Below are 18,487 nucleotides of genomic sequence, written 5' to 3'. Positions count from 1 at the left end.
CAGCCTCCAAACAACTGCTGATGAGCTTTGACTTGTTGGGAAATTCTGGTCGGATTGGCGGTGCAGCGGACGTGCTGCGACTCGCAGTAGTCAAATCCTTCCCACTTGTTGCCGACTTCTCATCTGTGACTCGGGAATGCTGGGAAAGGAGACCGCACCCTCTTTTCCCGCATCTATGTTGAGGGCCTTGGATGAGGTGTGAGGGTGAAAACCTCCACCACATGAACCAAGTTTAACAATAAAGAAAGAATAGTCCAAAATCTACATCTTTCTCCCCCTCTTTTGTCTTGACCTTGCCCACCATGTGTTTTTTGCTTTAAGATTTCCCCTCGATCACGGCAGGGGCGATCATCATCATGCTGGATTTGAGAGGGTAGTAGCGCCCCCTCCAGGTCTTCCAGAAGATTCCCTGCTTTCTCTGGTGCCGCTGTTTGGGCGGCGGGCTCTGGAAGAATCGCCCATTGAGGTTGGACTGACCACAGTTACTGAACCACCAGCCACCTATGGTGCAAAAAAAGGGGAAGCAGGTTAGATGAGAACTGAAAGTCCACATGTGTTGCTACTCCGTTTGTGTTCAGCACTGGCATCAGTGCTAGTGTCATTAGCCCATCTATTGCCCTATGCATTGGGTATTAGCATTAAGCTAGCGGACTTGTGAGGTAGCTAAACACACCAAGTGTCATTTTCTTTATCTTATGTTTAAACTTTAACTGGAAGTGGCAATAAACAGCATGAAAAAAAAATATCACTTTGTTGCATGTGCATGCTTTTGCTCTGGTGCAGAGCTATTAACAAGCGTAGGTGTCCTTCAAACATCTCACCGGAAAGATGCTTGGCGCAATTGGTGTCCTTCTTGTGGTCGTTGTCATGGTCGCGGGTGGAGAAAGGCAGACCGGAAGCGGCGTCGGAGCCCAGCGAGCTTTCCAGAGGACTGAAAGTGCCGACCTCCTGGATCTGGAGCGAGTACTTGCTCTCCGCTCCACCCAGGTGGAAAGGTAGGCGGATGGACGCCAAGTCATCCCCCCAGTCGGACAGCTTGATTTTCAGGATGTAGCCGCCGTTCTTGGCTATGGAGTAGATCTTTTCCAATCCTAACCAGAACTCGCCTAAAAAACAAACAAACAAAAAAAAACGGTGGTCAGTGGAATGGCAGCCAAGGTCGTCACAGCTTTAAGACTTTAAGGATTGAGGAACCACAGGGATGAAAATGTGACGAAGTGTAAGGTTCAAATTTACCATTGAGGCTGCCAAAGCCTTTCTCGTAGGCAGACCACAGCTGGTCAAAATCCACAGAACCATCCTGTCGCTTTTGGACCACAGTCCATCCGCCGTCTGGGTAGACGCGCAGAAAGAAAAAGGTGTCATTTTCAAGACTAACAGAGAATTTCAACTGGAAACTTAAGCGTAAAAAGTGTTCCCCCTCCACTCACCAGCTGTCATCTCACAGAAGACTGGGAAGGGGTCCATGTTTTCTGGCTGGATGGTGTAGACCCCGCTGGTGGTCTCCCCTCGCAGGAACAGCTCGTGGCAGTCTGATGCCAACTCTAGAAGAGGAAGAAAAATAATGGGTCAATACATTTTTACTAAATTCCAAAATACTTCTTACACACATCAGATAATAATATTTTTTTTGTACTCATAAGTAGGTCACTGAAAGTAGTGTTGGCAAATAAAACTATCCTTCCAAGTTATCTTATCTTGGCAATAGAACACAATGTCTGACATGCTCTCTGACCCTGTAACAACCACTGCAGAGATTGTGTGAGAACTTCTCCTGTGGCTATCAATATGACCTTTCTCCCAGTTCCCAAGCACGCTTCCCTAAGTCAATTGCCACTCTCCTTTAAATTCCTCGAACCGCCATCCTAGGCAACCCCCCTCCACATCCCACAGGAATGCCTTTCCCACGTGCGAAGCAGCCTGTTGATGACGTAGGCGTGCATGGCTGGTGCATGCTTTGTGCATGGCCAAGACATGCTCTGTGCATGAGCGGCGAGTTATGGGCCTGCAGTTGTTTTTGTAGTGAGGCGTCTTTTAGGCCTGTCACGTGTCTAATCAATCCACTGATTAAAATTCACAACTTTGTATCATTCACCTTTTATATTCACTTTGAGATTCCTCCGAATATAAAGTGCGTTATAAATATAATTTATTATTATTATTATTATATTGGCATGTATTTTTTTTATGACATATTTTATAAAAATGATTTTATTTTTCTAATTAATTGATGTTATTTGTTTAAGTTCTACTTAATTTCCATGTTTTGTACTTGATGTGATTTCACGTCTCATAGTTACCAGACACACCTTACGAAGCGCCTATCCAATTACATGTCAATCATCTTGGTTATCCTCTTGTTTATTGTTTAAGCGCAGACCTCATTTGCATTTATCGACCTTTACCCCAGAAACATGAACCCTTGGCGAGTTGTGACTGTGTGGTGCTTCAGGGCAGGGGGTTCTTCTGAACTTTAACACACTTCTTAGTCATTAAGATGAGAGCGCCGGAGGAGGAGGAGGTGGGTGTTGTTTGCGAGGATGGGGGAGGAGGAGGAGGAGGGATGTCTGACTCCCTGACAGAACTGGGTGAAAGGTTGCTTGTTGTTCAGGGATGCACACGATAGCAAGTGGGATGTTGCCAATAATGTACTGAAGATATGTGTACAAAGTTCACAGATACGTGTACAGGCAGGCGTAAGAACAAATTGTCTGCCAGGGAAGTCTTGTACACAATGATCAGCGGGAGTATAATCCGCTTTTCGTGCGTGACCCCGACTGACTGTTCTTGAGACCGAAGAACTTTCCCCCACTTGACATTTTGCCAGAGAGATTTCTAGCAAAGAAATATAGCACCGCACTGCACTGTATTGTATAAACAGAGAACAAAATGAATACACAAGTGTCATTACTGAACGTGTTGTAGTATTTGTTTACTGGTGTGGCCTAGTAAGTGACATCACGACTTGGGAGTTTGATTGCGGGATTTACAGCCTGTATCTCACAAAGAAATTGTGAGTGTTTGTGTGTCAGGATTCGTTCAAGATTGCGACATTCATAAACAGTTTTTGAACGATGGTGCTCCAAAAATAAATTTGCTTAACCTCTTTTAATCTTCTATTGTTCTGTCCTAATTAAGGCGCTCAAATTACGTCTGCCAAGTGCTGGAGTCAAGCTGGGCAAAGGAGCGTGTTTCCAAATTGATTCTGTTCCTTGATCGTAATTGCGAGTGATTTAAGCTTCTTTGGTGGCTTCACTCAACAGATGGTCAGCCGCATTTGGCATCAGATTGTGTGCCACTTAAGGCGGCGTGTCAGAACTGATTTCGGACGCCTTTTGGCTTTTACTTACCGACTGGTGAGTCGCGTTGCTCGGCGCCGCCGCTTGCAACGAAGCCTTCGGTGTTGGTGAACGACCTTTGCCTTGACTGTTGAATCTGGAAGGAAAAAAACACACAGTTGATATTTTGATCTCCCAGTGTTGCTACTTTCCAGGTGATAATATATATTTATTTATGTAATTACAGTTTCAAACGTGCAATTTATTTTTGGGCCCTTGAAAACTCACTTATTTACTGTCTACGTACACAATTTGGTGGCATCTTGATGCCAACAATCTTTTAAAATTAGTTGAGTAACTTCAATTAGACAGAACTAGTTTGCTGCCATTTTTTTTTTTTTTAAAACATGTTAAATTGAAGATGAGTTTGTTTTATTATCACGTTTTTATTTGTGAAAACAATACAATAATAATAATACAATGCATTTTAATGGTGTGAAAGTTGCTTGGGTAGTCTGAAAAATTGATACATTTAGCAAGCAACGTGCTAAACTGGCATCAACGTGCTCACCTGACTTTGCAGGGTTCTAATGCGCACGTTCTGCTTGTCGAGCTTCTCCTGCTGCAGATTCATTCGTGCCATCAGATCGTCGATGCGTCTGTTTTGAGCCTCCAGCATTATCTAAATAAACAAATACACGCATTAATTCGAAAATTGGCATTTGATCATAATCAATTTTTTCCTTTTTAATTGCACCTTTGCGTAAAATTCGCTTAATCTGCGGACTCCGGCATTTGTTCATTGCAACAAAGTGAAACTACCATTTTCCCTCCACCCGGCCCACGGGTGGTTATGTAATAGAGAGTGCGGATGTGTCCAATATACACTGCTTAGAAGTTTCAGTCGGCTACGCTGGCTTGTTTCCACGCACGTACAACACGAATAACACGTTCATCGCGAGACGCCGGAGACCCAACCCCCACTCCAGCGCTTCTACACACGTAAATTTCTTGCCACATTATGGATAATTTGTGCACAAAATATTTTGTGGTCACAATTTAATAATTTGTAACCACAAGTTATTCAATTGTAGCCATGTATGAATATAGCATGCACACAAAATACTCAGAAATATTAGCCACCAAGTATTGCAATGTGTTCACAAAATACAAATTAATAAGATTCTTATCATTCCTGGACAAATAGGTAAACAAATCAAGCGCACCTTCGTGCAGGACATCCTGGTTCTAACAGAGGTGCGCTTCATTTGTTTGGCAAGGTGTCCTGAGTTTGGAAGAATACTAAACACTCAAATAAGTATTTTATGCACACGTGACGTCATATCATATTTGTGGCCACAAATTTAATCTGTGTCGCCACAGGGACTGTGTAGCTTTCCCTTAATGAACTTTTTGTGACTGCTGACATTGTGAAGCACCTTGTGAGTCCCGTGTATGAAAAGTTCTCAATGGTAAAAGTCTTCTTACCTGGATGCTGTGTGCATCTGTGCCATTCTTCATGTCCCCCTGTACCGAATTTTCCAGACTCTCCTCCAGCCGGCTCAACCTGTCCTTCAACGCAGCCCTCTCCTGCTGCATCTCGTCCGTGGTCTCCCTCAGCTCGGCCGTGACATTGAGCAGCTGCCCCTCTCTGTCCTCCAGCCCCCGGGCCCGAGCCTTCAGGGCCTCCCCCTCGGCCCTCAGCCTCTGGCTCTCCTTGCCCAGCTCGCCGACGGTGCGGTTGTAGACCTTGAGCTTGGTGAAGATGTCCCTCATCTGGACTTTGGTTTTGTCCACATGCTCCTTGAGACCCTGGCCCAGCTGCAGGAGGCCGTGGGCAATGACATTGACATCGTCCCAGGCTGCGAACTGCACACGTTTCTCCTTCTCCGTGCTCCCTTTCTTCTCCAGTGGAAAGCCCGTGGCCATGATGAGCACCAGGCACAGAGTCAGAGTGGCTAGCGTGGTCTTCATTGTCTCCAGGTGTCTGTCTCTTCTCTCTTTTGGGTTTGAATGTTCGAGCTGTGGCTCCTGGCCGGACAGTCAAAGCTCAGATGTTATATACTTCCACAGCCCTCGTGTCTAAGCTGCAAGCGGCTCGTCATTGGTTCCCTCAGGAGAAGGAGGGCCGCACCCTCGCTCAGATTTCTGTCCCTCCTCCACCTCTCTGTTAGCCAGGCGGAGGGGGATCATGATTGTATGAACCCATCGTCTTGAGAGAGATATCCTGTAGGTTCATTGTACAATGTGGGATTGCTTTACCCATGTCGAAATATACCGGGAAGGTCAAAGTTCATGACTCGTTTGATACGCAGTCGTCCTATATGCTTTTTTTTTTTACAGTATACAAGGAAGACCAAATTCAGTGTTGTACAATCCTTGGCAACAATTATGCGATGTCCATTCTGAGAGGATGTTCATTCAGTTGTTTCAATTAGAAGAAAAAAAAAACCCAGCAGATCACATAGATGACAAAAAACTATTTCAAATGGCAACTTTCTGCCTTTAACAATCAGAAATAAAAGAAATAAAAAAGTGGTAATCAGGGACAGTTACATTTTTAGACAAAGGAGAAGGAAAAAAATATGGAATCATTCAATTTTGAGGAATAAAATTATGGAATCACACTGTACATTTCTATTCCCTAAACTAACACCTGCATCAGATTACCGTCATTTTCGGACTATAAGTCGCGTTTTTTTTTCATAGTTTGGGTGGGGGGGCGACTTATACTCAGGAGCGACTTATATACATATATATGGTTTTTTTTCACTTTTTTGGGCATTTTATGGCTGGTGCGACTTATACTCCGGTGCGACTTATAGTCCGAAAATTACGGTAGCTCTGCTTGCTAACACACTTTGGACCAAGTGGATTGAATCATGGCTCCAACATGAGAGATGTCAATTGAAACAAAACAGAGGTGTCAAATTTCTTAAGGAAAGTAAAATCATTACGCAATGTTGCAAAAAAAATGTTGGTTGTTCACAGGCCTTGACCAAGAACAAACAACACGGAAAGGTTGTTCAAGGGTTGGGGAGTCGTACACTGGGCTGAAAAAATATCATCATTTATGTAATAACTCAACTTTCATTGTATTATAGTCGAGTACAAAAATAATAATAAATTGTTCAACTTCTATCACCAGAGAAATTACATTCAATTGTCATCAACCAATAAGAGAATTTTTAAAAATCTGCATCAATTGATTGCCACTTAAATCAAGATAACAATGATGGAAGTGTAAAACATTTTCCAATTAGTGGGTTTCACACACACACAAAAAAATAATAATTCGCTGCTTCAAGAGAATATTTGAATGACATTCCCTTTGTTTTAAGTTTTAATGTGTCTGCTGGGAAGCTGAACCAGTGTGAGAATTAGGGGAAAGTTCACAGCACAAAAAAAACTAGGAAAGCTAGGGCCACATTACATGCACTTTTTTTTTTTTTTACCCAACCTCTGCTGGGAGTTTTGTGTGATGCAGGACCGCAGCACAAAGACTGAGCAGACAAAGTAGGTGAAAGGTAACTGCTGACTGCTGACTGTGCCTGCGGGGGAAAATCGGAGCAGCAGAGGAATTATAGGGCCCTTGCTTATGTGTCTGGAATGTGACAAACATGCTTTATGCTCACAAAAGCCTCAGCAAAGTGTGTGTGTTTTTTTCCGCCAGGATAGCCAAAAGCTGCTGATTTCCTGGCAGAAAAATAAAATCTTCTCACTGTTCTTACCCATTTACAAGAAACATTTGATGCATATGAGCCAATTAGAGAAAAAGTGATTTGGTTTTTTTTGTGTGAGAAAATTGCCAATGGAAATACGTTGTTGTATCTCTAAAGTTCCATTCTTGATCCAGCCAACAAATGAATCGTATAGAAATGAGGCCAATGTCAAGTATTGGTCATATCAATATTCCATCATGGATTGAATCATCAATATCCATTATGAATTCCAAATTATATCTCATGTATCGGCATGGTTGAGGAACAGTGTATTAAAAAAAAAAAACTCAGTAATGTGAATGGAAATAGTCAGGAATTTTTGTGGCCATTTGGGTGTTACTAATCAGTGACTGATCTACACCTCAGCAAAGCTGCTTATTCGATTTCCCAAAATGTCCGCTCCCATCGCAACCGGCATGCTGACCTTTCACACAGATTCCAAGCAAGGAACATCTGTAAATCCCCAGCACCCCCCCACCCCCTTTTCTTAGTCATGTAGCAGGGGATGAAGAGTGGGTGGAACAAAAGAGTGCTAGAACATGTGGAAGACAAGTTATTCATTTTATGAATATTACATATAACGTGTTACATTAATAGAAGTCGTATCTTCAACCAGAGCCAGCCAAGGCCTCCGCTGGGCCCGACGCAATAAAATAGCATGACAAGCAAATGTGTCAATAATGAGGTAAGTGTAAGGAAGTACCTGAAATAAGGTGATAAAATGGCAAAAAATAACAAAAAGTGAAATCGCTATAAAACAACTATTTGACATTGCTTAAAAACCCCTGTTACAAAATCTTCATGCTTGCTTCCTTCTATTAATGACTCATTTATCCCTGCCTATGACTTGATATGAATGAAAGGCAGCCTTGATTATGTTACTTGCGCTAATTACGTGCTATTGATTTATTAGCGTGACTCTGCAGAAATTTGGATTACATTTGACAGACAGGCAGACAAAGACCAGCACAAAGGAGGGTTTATAAGAATTAAGAATTAATTACATGTTGCTAGGTGGTAAGTAATCATCTGAAATTATGCCAGTAATATTTGTACAATTAGTGCAAAGGGATGTATGATAATGCATAATGATGAATGATGCACCCCCCAAAAAGCCTCCTGGAACGCCTGAACTTTATTTAGGGTCCATCAGAGGCACTTTTATAGGTGGTAGGGATGTGTTAGTTCCCATTTAACATGATTTTGAATGTGATTTGTTCATTTCTGAACCCAACCACCTCCCAGGTATGAGGGTGTGCACACTTGCGCAACTACAGTAAGACTTATACATATTTGCTATTCATGCCTGTTTCCCCTCAAAAGGGCTTCTGTCTTACAGGCCAATACAGCTCATTACTGCCCCCTAGTGGCACAAGCGCACAAATCAGTTTCTATTGCCCAACTTCATCACTATATTGACAGCGTAAGACGGATAGCAATGAAATGCTTCAATTTAGAACATTTGTGAAGTACAGTTCAGTTGTATCAAACTTCTTTTGGATGTTAAACGTATAAAATCATTTTCCGTAGGTGTCGCACAAACTTGTGCAAATTCTTCTCGTTCATTCCACACTAGTCATGCATGGACATGTGTTGGTATTATAGGGCAACAAGACATACATTTTTTTGTAGCTGTCCAATACTGTTTAAACCTGAAAGATCAGTTTGCTTCATCGTCGAATTCCTGTCCAGTTCGTGGGCCAAATGAGCCTCCCATCTGGCAGGACGCAGAAAAGTACAGATTGTGAACTATGCATACATGTACTGTATGGTCTGTGGTTGACCTCGGCAACTGTGTGTGCTCTGGGCTCCTAATGGGTGCACAAAGTCGTATCGTGTCCTCATTTACGGTGTTACGTATTCATCCGAGACTGCAAACATTGGCTGAGCGCTTGCTATGTTTAACAGGCATCGTTTATCTTTGGTATTCTCACTTAAACAGACAAGAGTGCGTGCGACCGTGAGCAGGTCATTTGGAAGCGAGGCTTTCCGTGTGATATTTTGGGATGATTATATTCCCTAAGTGAAAAACAAGACAGCACTTTTAGAAGGGTCAAGGATAGATCCCATGCTTTAAATCACGCAAAAGCATTTTTAACATGTCAGGGGATTTGCACAAATGACTGATGGAACTCTCCAGAAGACAGTTTGCCCTTTTCTCTAACCAAGACGTCTCCAAGGTGCTGAGTTTCGCTCCCTAAAGTTTGCTCTCGGTCCCTAACCAGACCCCCTTTTTCCATTTTTACTGTGGTTCCGTGCTTGCTTCCCACCAACCAACTGACCTCTTTGCAAACTTTCATGCAAATGTAACTGGTAGAATGTAACTCATCATAATCATAAAAAAGTGTTAGCGATCCTTTATAGGCTCGTTTGTAATTAAAGGGGGAGTCATCCACCAAATTTTCTTAACAATATGCTGTATGTGCCCTCACGAGCCTAAACACGGCATTCTGATTAATATTGCGTTTGTGAAATATGAATTAAGCAGAAAATTGACCAGTTTATTTCCAATCGAGGCGGCCATTTTGCTACTTTCTGTCGACTGAAAATGACATCACATTTGCCAGGTCTCAGGTCACAACCAATCATGGCTCAGTTTCAGAAAACTGGTGAGCCGTGATTAGTTGTGACCTGAGACCTGGAAACCGTGATGTAATTTTCAGTTGACAGCAAGTGGCAAAATGGCCGCCCCATGAGATGGATTAAAAACAGGTGAAGTTTGCCTGTTTAATTCATATTTCAAACGAAACATTAATTAGAGCAATGTGTTTCGACTAGTTGGGCTGCACAGAACATATTATTTCAAAGACAAATTGGGGGTTGACTTCCTCGTTAAGGAAAACGATACAGGCAAATCCACTTTATGTCATTCATGCATTTGACACCGCACGCTGTGTGAGAGTGTGACGTCTGACCATCTGCTCAATTGGTTCAATAATCTCTATAATCTGTGTTAATCTCACCAATCCGTACTCCTAATTGCTGTAGTGTCCTCAGAAGTAACATTATTTTATATGAGTTATTCTTTGCTCCCGAATGCAAATGAAATGAAGGAAATAAACATGTAAAAGATAATTTGACATTTAAATACTTTGGGTACAACACAATTCAAGTGGAACGATTCGATTTGGTTTTGATTCAGTAGGATTGTGATTCCATTCAATATGGTATGACTGTATTTTTTGTCATTTGTTAATGTAAGAGAAAACTGGGAATCTGGGTCGATCAGATAATTTTCAACAAAAAAAAAAGAAAAAGAGTAAAAAAATACCTGATTTTCTAATTATCAATGCAATCCTGTTTGTTTATTTAACATGGCATATTGAAATTTGCTTGCTTCAAATGTCGTGCCCCACAATTAATATTATATATGGATTTTATTTACTTGGTTTCAACCACTGGATTTATAGCCGTATAAAAAGGTATTGTTGATATACTTTTATTCGAATAAATAAAAAAGACCTAAAAATACTTTAAAAAATATACTGTACTCTTTGTATAACACGTAAACATTTCACAATTTATTATTTCATCTGTCTGTTAAACTCAAACTGCCACATCTGCGGTTACTCCAAAGCCTGCCAACATGTGGATGAGTTGACAGTGCAGCCGTGTCCCAGGCCAGAGTTCACAAAGTTTTGTTTTGTCATTGCTTTCTCCACAGCGGCCATCAACAACAGCCAAGCATGTGAGCCAGCGTGGCCTCTCATCTGTGTGTGCACCTGCTGTTGTTGTGCCGTGAAAACGTTGTGTACGAATTCTGCTGAAAAAGACATTTGGTATGCCTTGTGCGCGGCGGGCCATCTTGAGGCTTCTCTAAATAAATGCCCGTCTTGTTTTGTGACCTTCGCATGATGAAGTCTCCCCTTTTGCTCTTTGCCTCGCTTTTAAAAGCCAATCAACAGCGCCGCAGGCTATGTTTGGCTTTTTCTGGTCGAACATCAAGCATTTCTTCCTTTTTGCGCTTATTTTTTCTCATTGCGGTACATCGCTCTTGAGTGTCGTTTGATCATGCGGGGTTTTTATGCAGCTTTCATGTGTTTCCAGAGAGCTAGTGAATTGAAGCCCTGTGCCTTTTTTTTTTTAAGTCCAGCTTGGCGAAGTCGCAAGCTTTTAGTGTGATTGGACTGACAGTTGAGTGAGGCCTGCACTCAGCGGACATGCCCAGGGCGCTTGAGAGCAGAGACAACGACTTGATTTTCCGCTTTTTTAAAGCCTCATCTTCTATACCATAAAAAAAAAAAAAATCCATTAAAAATTATCATAGTTGTTAATAACATTCTGGTGTGTAAGATTTAGGAAATATATTTATTGTAACTTCACAGGGCACTTCAAAATGACCATCCTTTTTTCAAATGACCATGTATAGTAACGTTTTTGAACTGAAGACACAGTGGCCTTGTCCTCATTGATGTTATGAGGTATAATATTGCAGATAATCATGTGAAGACATGTTTCGCTGCTGCTGTTTTCTACTGGCTGAGTCTGACCTTGACGACACGGGGCCAAATAAGGAGGCGGCCTTGGTTTGGGAATGGGAAGGAAATGGCTCGTTTCATTGCCCCCTCAATGCAGTTAAGTTATCGCTTGTACCCCAAAACATAATATTTCCACTTCCATGCTTCACTGTGCAGATGGTGTTTCTTGGGACATGCTCATATTTTTCATCTGCCAAAAACAGTGGCTTGAATTGATGTCACGTAGCTCAACTTGACTCTCATCTGACCCCCAAATTTTCTCCCAGGCCTTCTCAGAGCCATTTAGATGTTTAAAAGTGGAACTCAAGTCAAGCTGTTTTTTTGCCCCCACTAGTCGAAACATGGCATCGTGATTATTATATAAATTGTCATAGAAGAACCTATTATCGACTGCTTCTACTTATAGCTTTGTTTGTCACTTGTTTGCTGTTTTCTCATGTTGCTTTTCTGGCTGGCACATTTGCCTGTGAGCAAAGCAGCAGGTTGTGTTTACTTGCTGTGTGCAAACACAAGCAAAGGTGTCATGACAACTTTTAAGACTTAAAAATACACAAAAGACTAGCAATCAACATCTCTGTGTTAATTCGTAGAACGTCAGTAAGTGTTGGAAAAATACAAAGTGATTAATTCTGAAATCTACAACCTGGAGCTGAAGATTTTGTGGACAACACACAAGTGAAACTGACCTGGTTCCCTGTTCAAACAACCACTGGAATTCTTCAACAGCCTCCAGTTGGAATTTAGACGCATTCCTTCATGGTCAAAAACAACTGAAGAGTCAACTCATTGGCCTAAGGTGTATTAGCACACAAAGACAATTCAGCACAGTAAGATAACAATTATGTCAAGCGAGGAACATTTATTTCCACATTTCTGCACACTACAACAACTGCATGTTTCTGTTATTTGTGGCTAAATTCTCTCACCGTGGTTCGATGAAGTAATTCACTTTTTAATTACCTGTCCAGTGAATCTTCAGTCCTCGGGGGAAAACTTCAAAAATATGTACCCACATAGTCGCAAAATTATTTTTGAACTAAGTGGGAGAGAAAATGTGGTGTCTGTCCGCTGTTTAGTGGTCAGGCCTAAGCAATGTTACTCTGGCGCCATCTGGCGGATATTTTGTGTTATGACGTTGAGGCGCGTTGCCGATTATCCTATTTGATGGCAGTCATGTATTTTAAATTACGAAAGGATGTCACTCCTTCTTTCCCGATGCAGCTTCTAAAATTCGGTGTGGTCCGCGTTGCTGTTACAATTTGCCTGTACTGAACACCCAAACATTTTTTTCCAGTCGCTTACTTTGAAATGAAATATTTGGATCACCATCGCAAAACTTTTTATAGGTTTAACTCAGACACATTATACCATACAATTTGAGGATTCAAAGAGCTAATGCTATGATGTTTAGTACAAGCCATTCTGCTTGTACTTGATATGACTGTTATATATGGCAAAAAAAGACATGCACATCGTTCTCTCACAGACCATATTTATTTGAAAAACATTTGAATGAGTGAGATGTCAGCCTTGGCGTATGAAACTTGACAGAGTCATGTGCTCCACAACGTCGGGCCAGCACCACAACTTCAGCGGGCTCTCTGGAGGGAGGGAATAAAAAAAAAAAAAAACAGCAATGAGAAAAAACAGCCATTTGAGACAAATAAATTAAGATACAGCATGTTTGTAACCAAGCTTGGAGAAACAAAGACATACCAAATGCGAAAACTATAACAACTGTTGTGATGAGCTCACCTATCGCAGCCTCCTGGCTTCTCTTTCAGACTCCAGAAGCGTCAGCACATCTCCTTCTCTGACTGGGCCCTTTACGTTCCTGATGATGGAACGGTTACTGTCGTCCATGAACTCAACACGGACCTACGAAGAATCGGGGACATTCGTTATTTCAGATCTAAAATTTAACTTCTGGGAGAGGGAGTTCCAATCTGATGTGCCCTAGGAAATTATCAAATTTCTTGTGATGCTCATACACTCAATGACAGAAGTTAAATAACCTGTGTAATTTTTAATACATAATTTTGTGACATTTGTCTGATGTGCCCTGAGAATTTACTGTAAAACATGTGACTTGGCTCAATAAAGGTGCACATCATATGTGTTTGAATAAATAAAATAATCAAATGCAAGGTTGGACAAAGTGTGCCATAGATGTTTAAGATGTCATTTTTAAGGGGGTAAGGTAAAATACATATGGAATATTATCAAAACATACAATTTCAATGATAGACACCATTGAATATTGATCAGTCGATACTAATAAACATTTAAGCCTCGACATACAATGACATACCTGTGTACATTGTCCCTGGGAGCCAGTTCTTCCAAGCACCCTGGTAACCTGAAATTTTCATAAAATGTTTATCACATACTGCCAAAACCTTTTGGAAAATTTCAAAACCGTAAACTAGGCATCAACGGCGTTTAATAACGTTAGCTTAGCTTCCGAAGTTAGCAATCGGACCGACAGGCCTCCGTAACAGAAAGGCGAGTCGAGCCGGTGAATAATCCGGCCAAACACTGTCGTTTAACTAAAACATTTCGGTTTGTAGTGGGACACTGAATAACATACAGACTACATAATCGTGTCGAGTGGATAAATCGAACTGAAATTGAGCTTTTCTTACTCTTGCGAGCTTGATCGGCTGCACGCGGCTGGCATCCATGTTGGTGGTTCGACCGGAAAGGACGTCGCAGAAAAGGCGGAAGTACTCAAACACAACGATGTCGGAGTCGTTTAAAGTTTGACATTTATTTAATTAATATGTACTACTTTTAGTATTGAAGTTGTGTATATCTATGATAACCGGACTCAAAATGAAAAATACATTTTTAAATAATAAAATGCAATTAGACTGTGGACCATACCGTCATTCACCTGAAGATGGTGCACTTGGACTCTTTTATTATGTATAACCCTACGAGAGCATTCTTTATGATACCAACAAGTCAAGTTTCAAAACATCTTAACAAAACGGTACTTGACAAATAGTGGACACAAGGCTTACTTAAATAAATGTGTAAACTTTTCATTTATTACATATTTTCTTTGAGCTAACAATATTGCATATCATAATGTTCAACTTTCAATTTTGAAACTCGGTTGGACCCTGACATCAGAATTAGTCTTTATTATTAGTATGGACTTGGATGGTTCACAGCTTCGTTGGTAACGCAACACCATTATCCTAACACTCTCGTTGTCGTCAGAGCTCCAAGCCTTAAATCACGACACTAATCCCTGTGAACAGTATTTTTAACTTGCGTTTGGACAGAAAGAGCAGCAATAGGATTAGAGAATCAGTGAGGCAGCTGAATCCCCGACTCGTGCACCTGATCTTCTTGCATGCTGAGAAACTGCAGCTTTTTCAACTTGTAAGCATTTTACCCCCATCTGGTTTAAATGGCGATTCTGCGGAATAATGTTCTAGTTGTCATCCACTGACTTCCTCTGTAGAATTGAAGGTGAGGAGCCGCCATGATGGAGGTTGTTAAACCCAAGTTGAAAGTGCTGAAGAAGCGGCGCTCTAGTCTTTTTGCCACGATTAAACGGGATAGGAGCTTTTCACAAAGCATAGAGGAGCAAGAGGGTGAATTCCCTTTTTCTCAGGACAGTTCTGTGAAGTTATGGACATCCATGGACAACCTGGACACGGTGGATGAGCAGAAAGCGGAGCGCAAGGACTCATCAAAATTGAGGAAACCAAACATCGTGAACCTCAACGTGGGCGGGAAGGTGTTTCACATTCCCAAACATCTGGTCCTGCGACACCCCAAAACCAGAATTGGAATCTTGGCCCTGTGTGAAGATCCGTCCAAGCGTCTGACGCTCTGTGACGATTACAACGTTCAGAACAATGAATTCTTTTTTGACAGGGACCCGATGTTTTTCCATTACATCTTCCACTATTACTGCAGCAACGTTTTGTGGGTGATGGAGAGTCTCTGCCCTGTTAACTTTGAAGAAGAGATGGCTTTTTGGGGGCTGAAACTGAAGGACACGCCAAGGTGTGGTATTCATTTTCATTCTCGTTTAATCGTACGAGTCAAATTGGTTCGATTGCATCTTCTTGCTCTCCTCAGGTGCTGCCGTATTCTGTTTGAGGAGAAGGTGGATGACATAAGAGACCAACTGAAGGTCAACCAGGAGCTCATCGATGAGATCAAACCTCACCAAGACGACGAGGGCTACAAGACCATGTTTCTCGGCAAACTTCGGAAGATTCTCTGGGACCTGATGGAGAACCCGTACTCTTCCATGCCAGCCAAAGCCTTTGCTGTGTTTTCCAGTCTCTTTGTGCTCATCTCCATCGTTTCCATGACGATGAACACAGTGGACGAACTCAGGAGATACAAACTGGCCGGCAAAACCTACATGGAGTGGGTGGAGATCGCCTCCATCCTTTTCTTCACGATGGAGTACTTCTTGCGCTTGCTCACCACGTCCGACATCAAGCATTTTGTCAAGAGCGCTCTCAACTTTGTCGACATTGTGGCCGTCATGCCCTACTTCCTCCAGATCATGTTTGAGACGTTTGTGATCGATTCGGAGGACATGAGTGCAAAGGAAGATTTGAAGGCCATGGCGAGGGTCAGCAAAGTCAGCAAGGTGCTCAAAGTTGTCAAGTTAATGCGCATCTTCCGGATTCTCAAGCTCGCCCGACACTCTACAGGCATGAGGGCGTTTGGTTTCACCATTCGTCAATGTTCTGAGCAGGTAGGAAGCAAAAACATCCAAACAAATCTTAGATGCAATCAAAAAGCTCCTTTCCAAAATGAAATGCAGTATATGTTAAGTTTGAACCAATTGTTTTCACAGGACACAATCAATCTATGTAAAATTGTGCATTCAACAATGTTGTATTTGAAAAAAAACTAAACAGTTGTTTTTGCATGATTGTCTTTTAGGTGTGTTGTCTGTTTCTCTTCATCGCCATGGGAATCTTTACCTTCTCAGCTCTGATGCATTCAGTCGAGGTGGACCAGCCTGGAACACCATTCAGCAGCATCCCGGATGCCTGGTGGTGGGCAGCGGTAAGGATATGAGGGGGGTGGCCCTCCTCAAAATATTTATTTAAATATGACAGCAAACTTGGAGGACAGACTTTAAAACAGGTGGCTCCTATTTTGGAATGGAAAAAAAGAAAAACAATCCAATGATGTTATCATAACGAACAGCTGGACTTAGGCACATTTCACAAATCCCCGACATTGCCATATGTCATCTATTTTGTTAAATAATTTTTTTGGTCCATTACCCCCTCTTTCATTTAGGTATTTGTTTTTGAGGGGCCGCTTTTGACTTATTTGTGTCTAATCCACTGCAATGACTCAGTGATTACATTTGAAGGAATTTGCAACTCGCTCCTAAAAAGCTCAGCAACTGATAATAATAATAATAATGATAATAATAATAATAACAACAACAACAACAACAACAACAACAACAACAATTATTATTATTATTACTATTATTATTTTGTTCAGTGGATTCATTCAAAAACATCTTGATTGTTAACAACGCATTTATTTTATTTGTCAAGGTGAGCATCTCCACCGTGGGCTACGGAGACGTGGTCCCCATCTCCTATCTGGGGCGCTGTGTGGCCTTTGGCTGCATCTCTTTCGGCATCATTCTCAACGGCATGCCCATTTCCATTCTCTTCAACAAGTTTTCCGACTACTACGCCAAACTGAAGGAGCAAGAGTACACCTTTTCAAACACCGAGCGTACCTTCCAGCTCGAGAGACGTCTGAGAAATAAATGTAACAACTGCTTGCAAACCCAGGTCGAGGACTCCGACGATGAGGTTCACTATCGGCCCAGTGGAAGGCAGACTACTTTTGAGGGAGAAGAATAAAAAAAATAAAAAAATCAGGCAGATTGCAACCTCATTAACCCTAAATGGCCTTAAGACGTGTGGGCCTCAAAAGACCTGCAGCTGCTTGCCACTTTAGTAGCATTATGAACAATGCAGATGAGGAAGTGAAGACAACTACCAGACAATACTGGTGCTATGCTATCTTCCAAAAATACAAAGATACTCACTCGTGTGTTCATACATGTAAATTATAATGGTGATATGCAAAGTGAAGGTTGTCAACATGCTGTCAGTGGCAGATTATTAAGGATTGCGTAAAAATTCTCTCAGGTGTAGAAAATAAAGGACTCTGACTTTGTTACTTTGTGATTTGACTTAGGGTGTTTTTGGGTCGACATTTCTGTTTCATGCAAATTCCCAAAACATTTGTAGTGACTATTCTGGAGTAACAAATCTAGCAAATTTTGGGGTATTATTGTAGAATTCTGGAGATTCCCATGTTTTTGTGAAAAATACATGACTACAATGTGCATTGTCAGAAGAATTAATGTTTTCATTTGTATATCAGGGCGGCTCGGTGGCACACTGGGTAGCACGTCTGCCTCACGGTTAGGAGGGTGCGGGTTCGATTCCACCTCCGGCCCTCCCTGTGTGGAGTTTACATGTTCTCTCCGTGTGGGTTTTCTCCGGGCGCTCCGGTTTCCTCCCACATCCCAAAAACATGCTTGGTAGGCCGATTGAGCACTCCAAATTGCCCCTAGGTATGAGTGCGAGTGCGGATGGTTGTTCGTCTCTGTGTGCCCTGCGATTGGCTGGCAACCGGTTCAGGGTGTCCCCCGATGATGGCTGGGATAGGCTCCAGCACGCTCGCGACCCCTGTGTGGACAGAGCGGTACAGAAAATGGATGGATTTGTATATAAATTATACATGGATTTTCACTATTTGTGGGATGGGCTTTTGATAAATTACACAACTATAAAAAAAAACAAAAAAAACATGCTATGTGTGCATCAAAGTGGACATGGAGGAGCAGCAGGGTGTATGTGACACCAGCCGTCAAGTCTAACAGTGTCATTTTTGTTGTCAAGGATTACTGGGATTTGCACTTGCGCCTCCCTCCTGTCCAGACAAGGACAAAGCGTAATCATGAGCTGTGCTATTCTGGTAC

At 41.9% G+C, this 18,487-nt stretch overlaps 3 protein-coding genes across 4 annotated transcripts in view; 1 reads left to right on the top strand and 2 right to left on the bottom strand.

Annotated features, from left to right (window-relative positions):
• angptl4 (angiopoietin-like 4) overlaps positions 1-5,680 on the bottom strand; it is a 6,596-nt gene extending 916 nt beyond the window's left edge. Inside the window, exons 1-7 of the mRNA XM_037275400.1 lie at positions 4,767-5,680; positions 3,850-3,960; positions 3,351-3,435; positions 1,431-1,544; positions 1,237-1,332; positions 822-1,106; positions 1-501 (exon numbers count right to left, since the gene is read on the bottom strand). The exon at positions 1-501 is cut by the window's left edge and continues 916 nt beyond it. Of these exons, the coding sequence (XP_037131295.1) occupies positions 317-501; positions 822-1,106; positions 1,237-1,332; positions 1,431-1,544; positions 3,351-3,435; positions 3,850-3,960; positions 4,767-5,252 (1,362 nt within the window). The 5' untranslated portion in view covers positions 5,253-5,680 and the 3' untranslated portion in view covers positions 1-316. The remainder of the gene's footprint in view (positions 502-821; positions 1,107-1,236; positions 1,333-1,430; positions 1,545-3,350; positions 3,436-3,849; positions 3,961-4,766) is intronic.
• Positions 5,681-12,953: 7,273 nt separating this feature from the next.
• rps28 (ribosomal protein S28) lies at positions 12,954-14,207 on the bottom strand. Of its 2 annotated transcripts, none has more exons than XM_037275448.1 (4): positions 14,124-14,207; positions 13,790-13,837; positions 13,234-13,356; positions 12,954-13,095 (listed from the first exon to the last, which is right to left on the bottom strand). In XM_037275448.1, the coding sequence occupies exons 1-3, from the start codon at positions 14,160-14,162 to the stop codon at positions 13,234-13,236; spliced, it is 210 nt and encodes a 69-aa protein (XP_037131343.1). In that variant the 5' UTR covers positions 14,163-14,207; the 3' UTR covers positions 12,954-13,095. The 2 variants fall into 2 exon arrangements, with proteins under 2 accessions (XP_037131343.1, XP_037131342.1); XM_037275447.1 differs by having other exon boundaries at positions 12,954-13,079.
• A 613-nt stretch (positions 14,208-14,820) lies between these two features.
• Positions 14,821-17,369, top strand: si:rp71-39b20.4 (potassium voltage-gated channel subfamily V member 2). Its single transcript, XM_037275384.1, has 4 exons — positions 14,821-15,504; positions 15,580-16,213; positions 16,405-16,530; positions 17,040-17,369. The coding sequence occupies exons 1-4, from the start codon at positions 14,975-14,977 to the stop codon at positions 17,355-17,357; spliced, it is 1,608 nt and encodes a 535-aa protein (XP_037131279.1). The 5' UTR covers positions 14,821-14,974; the 3' UTR covers positions 17,358-17,369.
• Positions 17,370-18,487: the final 1,118 nt, after the last annotated feature.

The sequence above is a fragment of the Syngnathus acus genome, chromosome 17, assembly GCF_901709675.1.
Source record: "Syngnathus acus chromosome 17, fSynAcu1.2, whole genome shotgun sequence".
Classification (NCBI taxonomy): Eukaryota; Metazoa; Chordata; class Actinopteri; order Syngnathiformes; family Syngnathidae; genus Syngnathus; species Syngnathus acus.
Note: the sequence above shows the minus strand (reverse complement) of the source record. Positions and strands in the feature narration are given on the sequence as shown.

Excerpts from the sequence above, each read along its gene's own strand:
- rps28 (XM_037275448.1), bottom strand. The coding sequence starts at position 14,162 with ATGGATGCCAGCCGCGTGCAGCCGATCAAGCTCGCAAGA. Across the intron at positions 13,838-14,123 it reads AGCCGATCAAGCTCGCAAGA|GTTACCAGGGTGCTTGGAAG; the intron begins GTAAGAAAAGCT and ends TGAAAATTTCAG. Across the intron at positions 13,357-13,789 it reads CCCAGGGACAATGTACACAG|GTCCGTGTTGAGTTCATGGA; the intron begins GTATGTCATTGT and ends GATTCTTCGTAG.
- si:rp71-39b20.4 (XM_037275384.1), top strand. The coding sequence starts at position 14,975 with ATGATGGAGGTTGTTAAACCCAAGTTGAAAGTGCTGAAGAAGCGGCGC. Across the intron at positions 16,214-16,404 it reads TTCGTCAATGTTCTGAGCAG|GTGTGTTGTCTGTTTCTCTT; the intron begins GTAGGAAGCAAA and ends ATTGTCTTTTAG. Across the intron at positions 16,531-17,039 it reads ATGCCTGGTGGTGGGCAGCG|GTGAGCATCTCCACCGTGGG; the intron begins GTAAGGATATGA and ends TTATTTGTCAAG.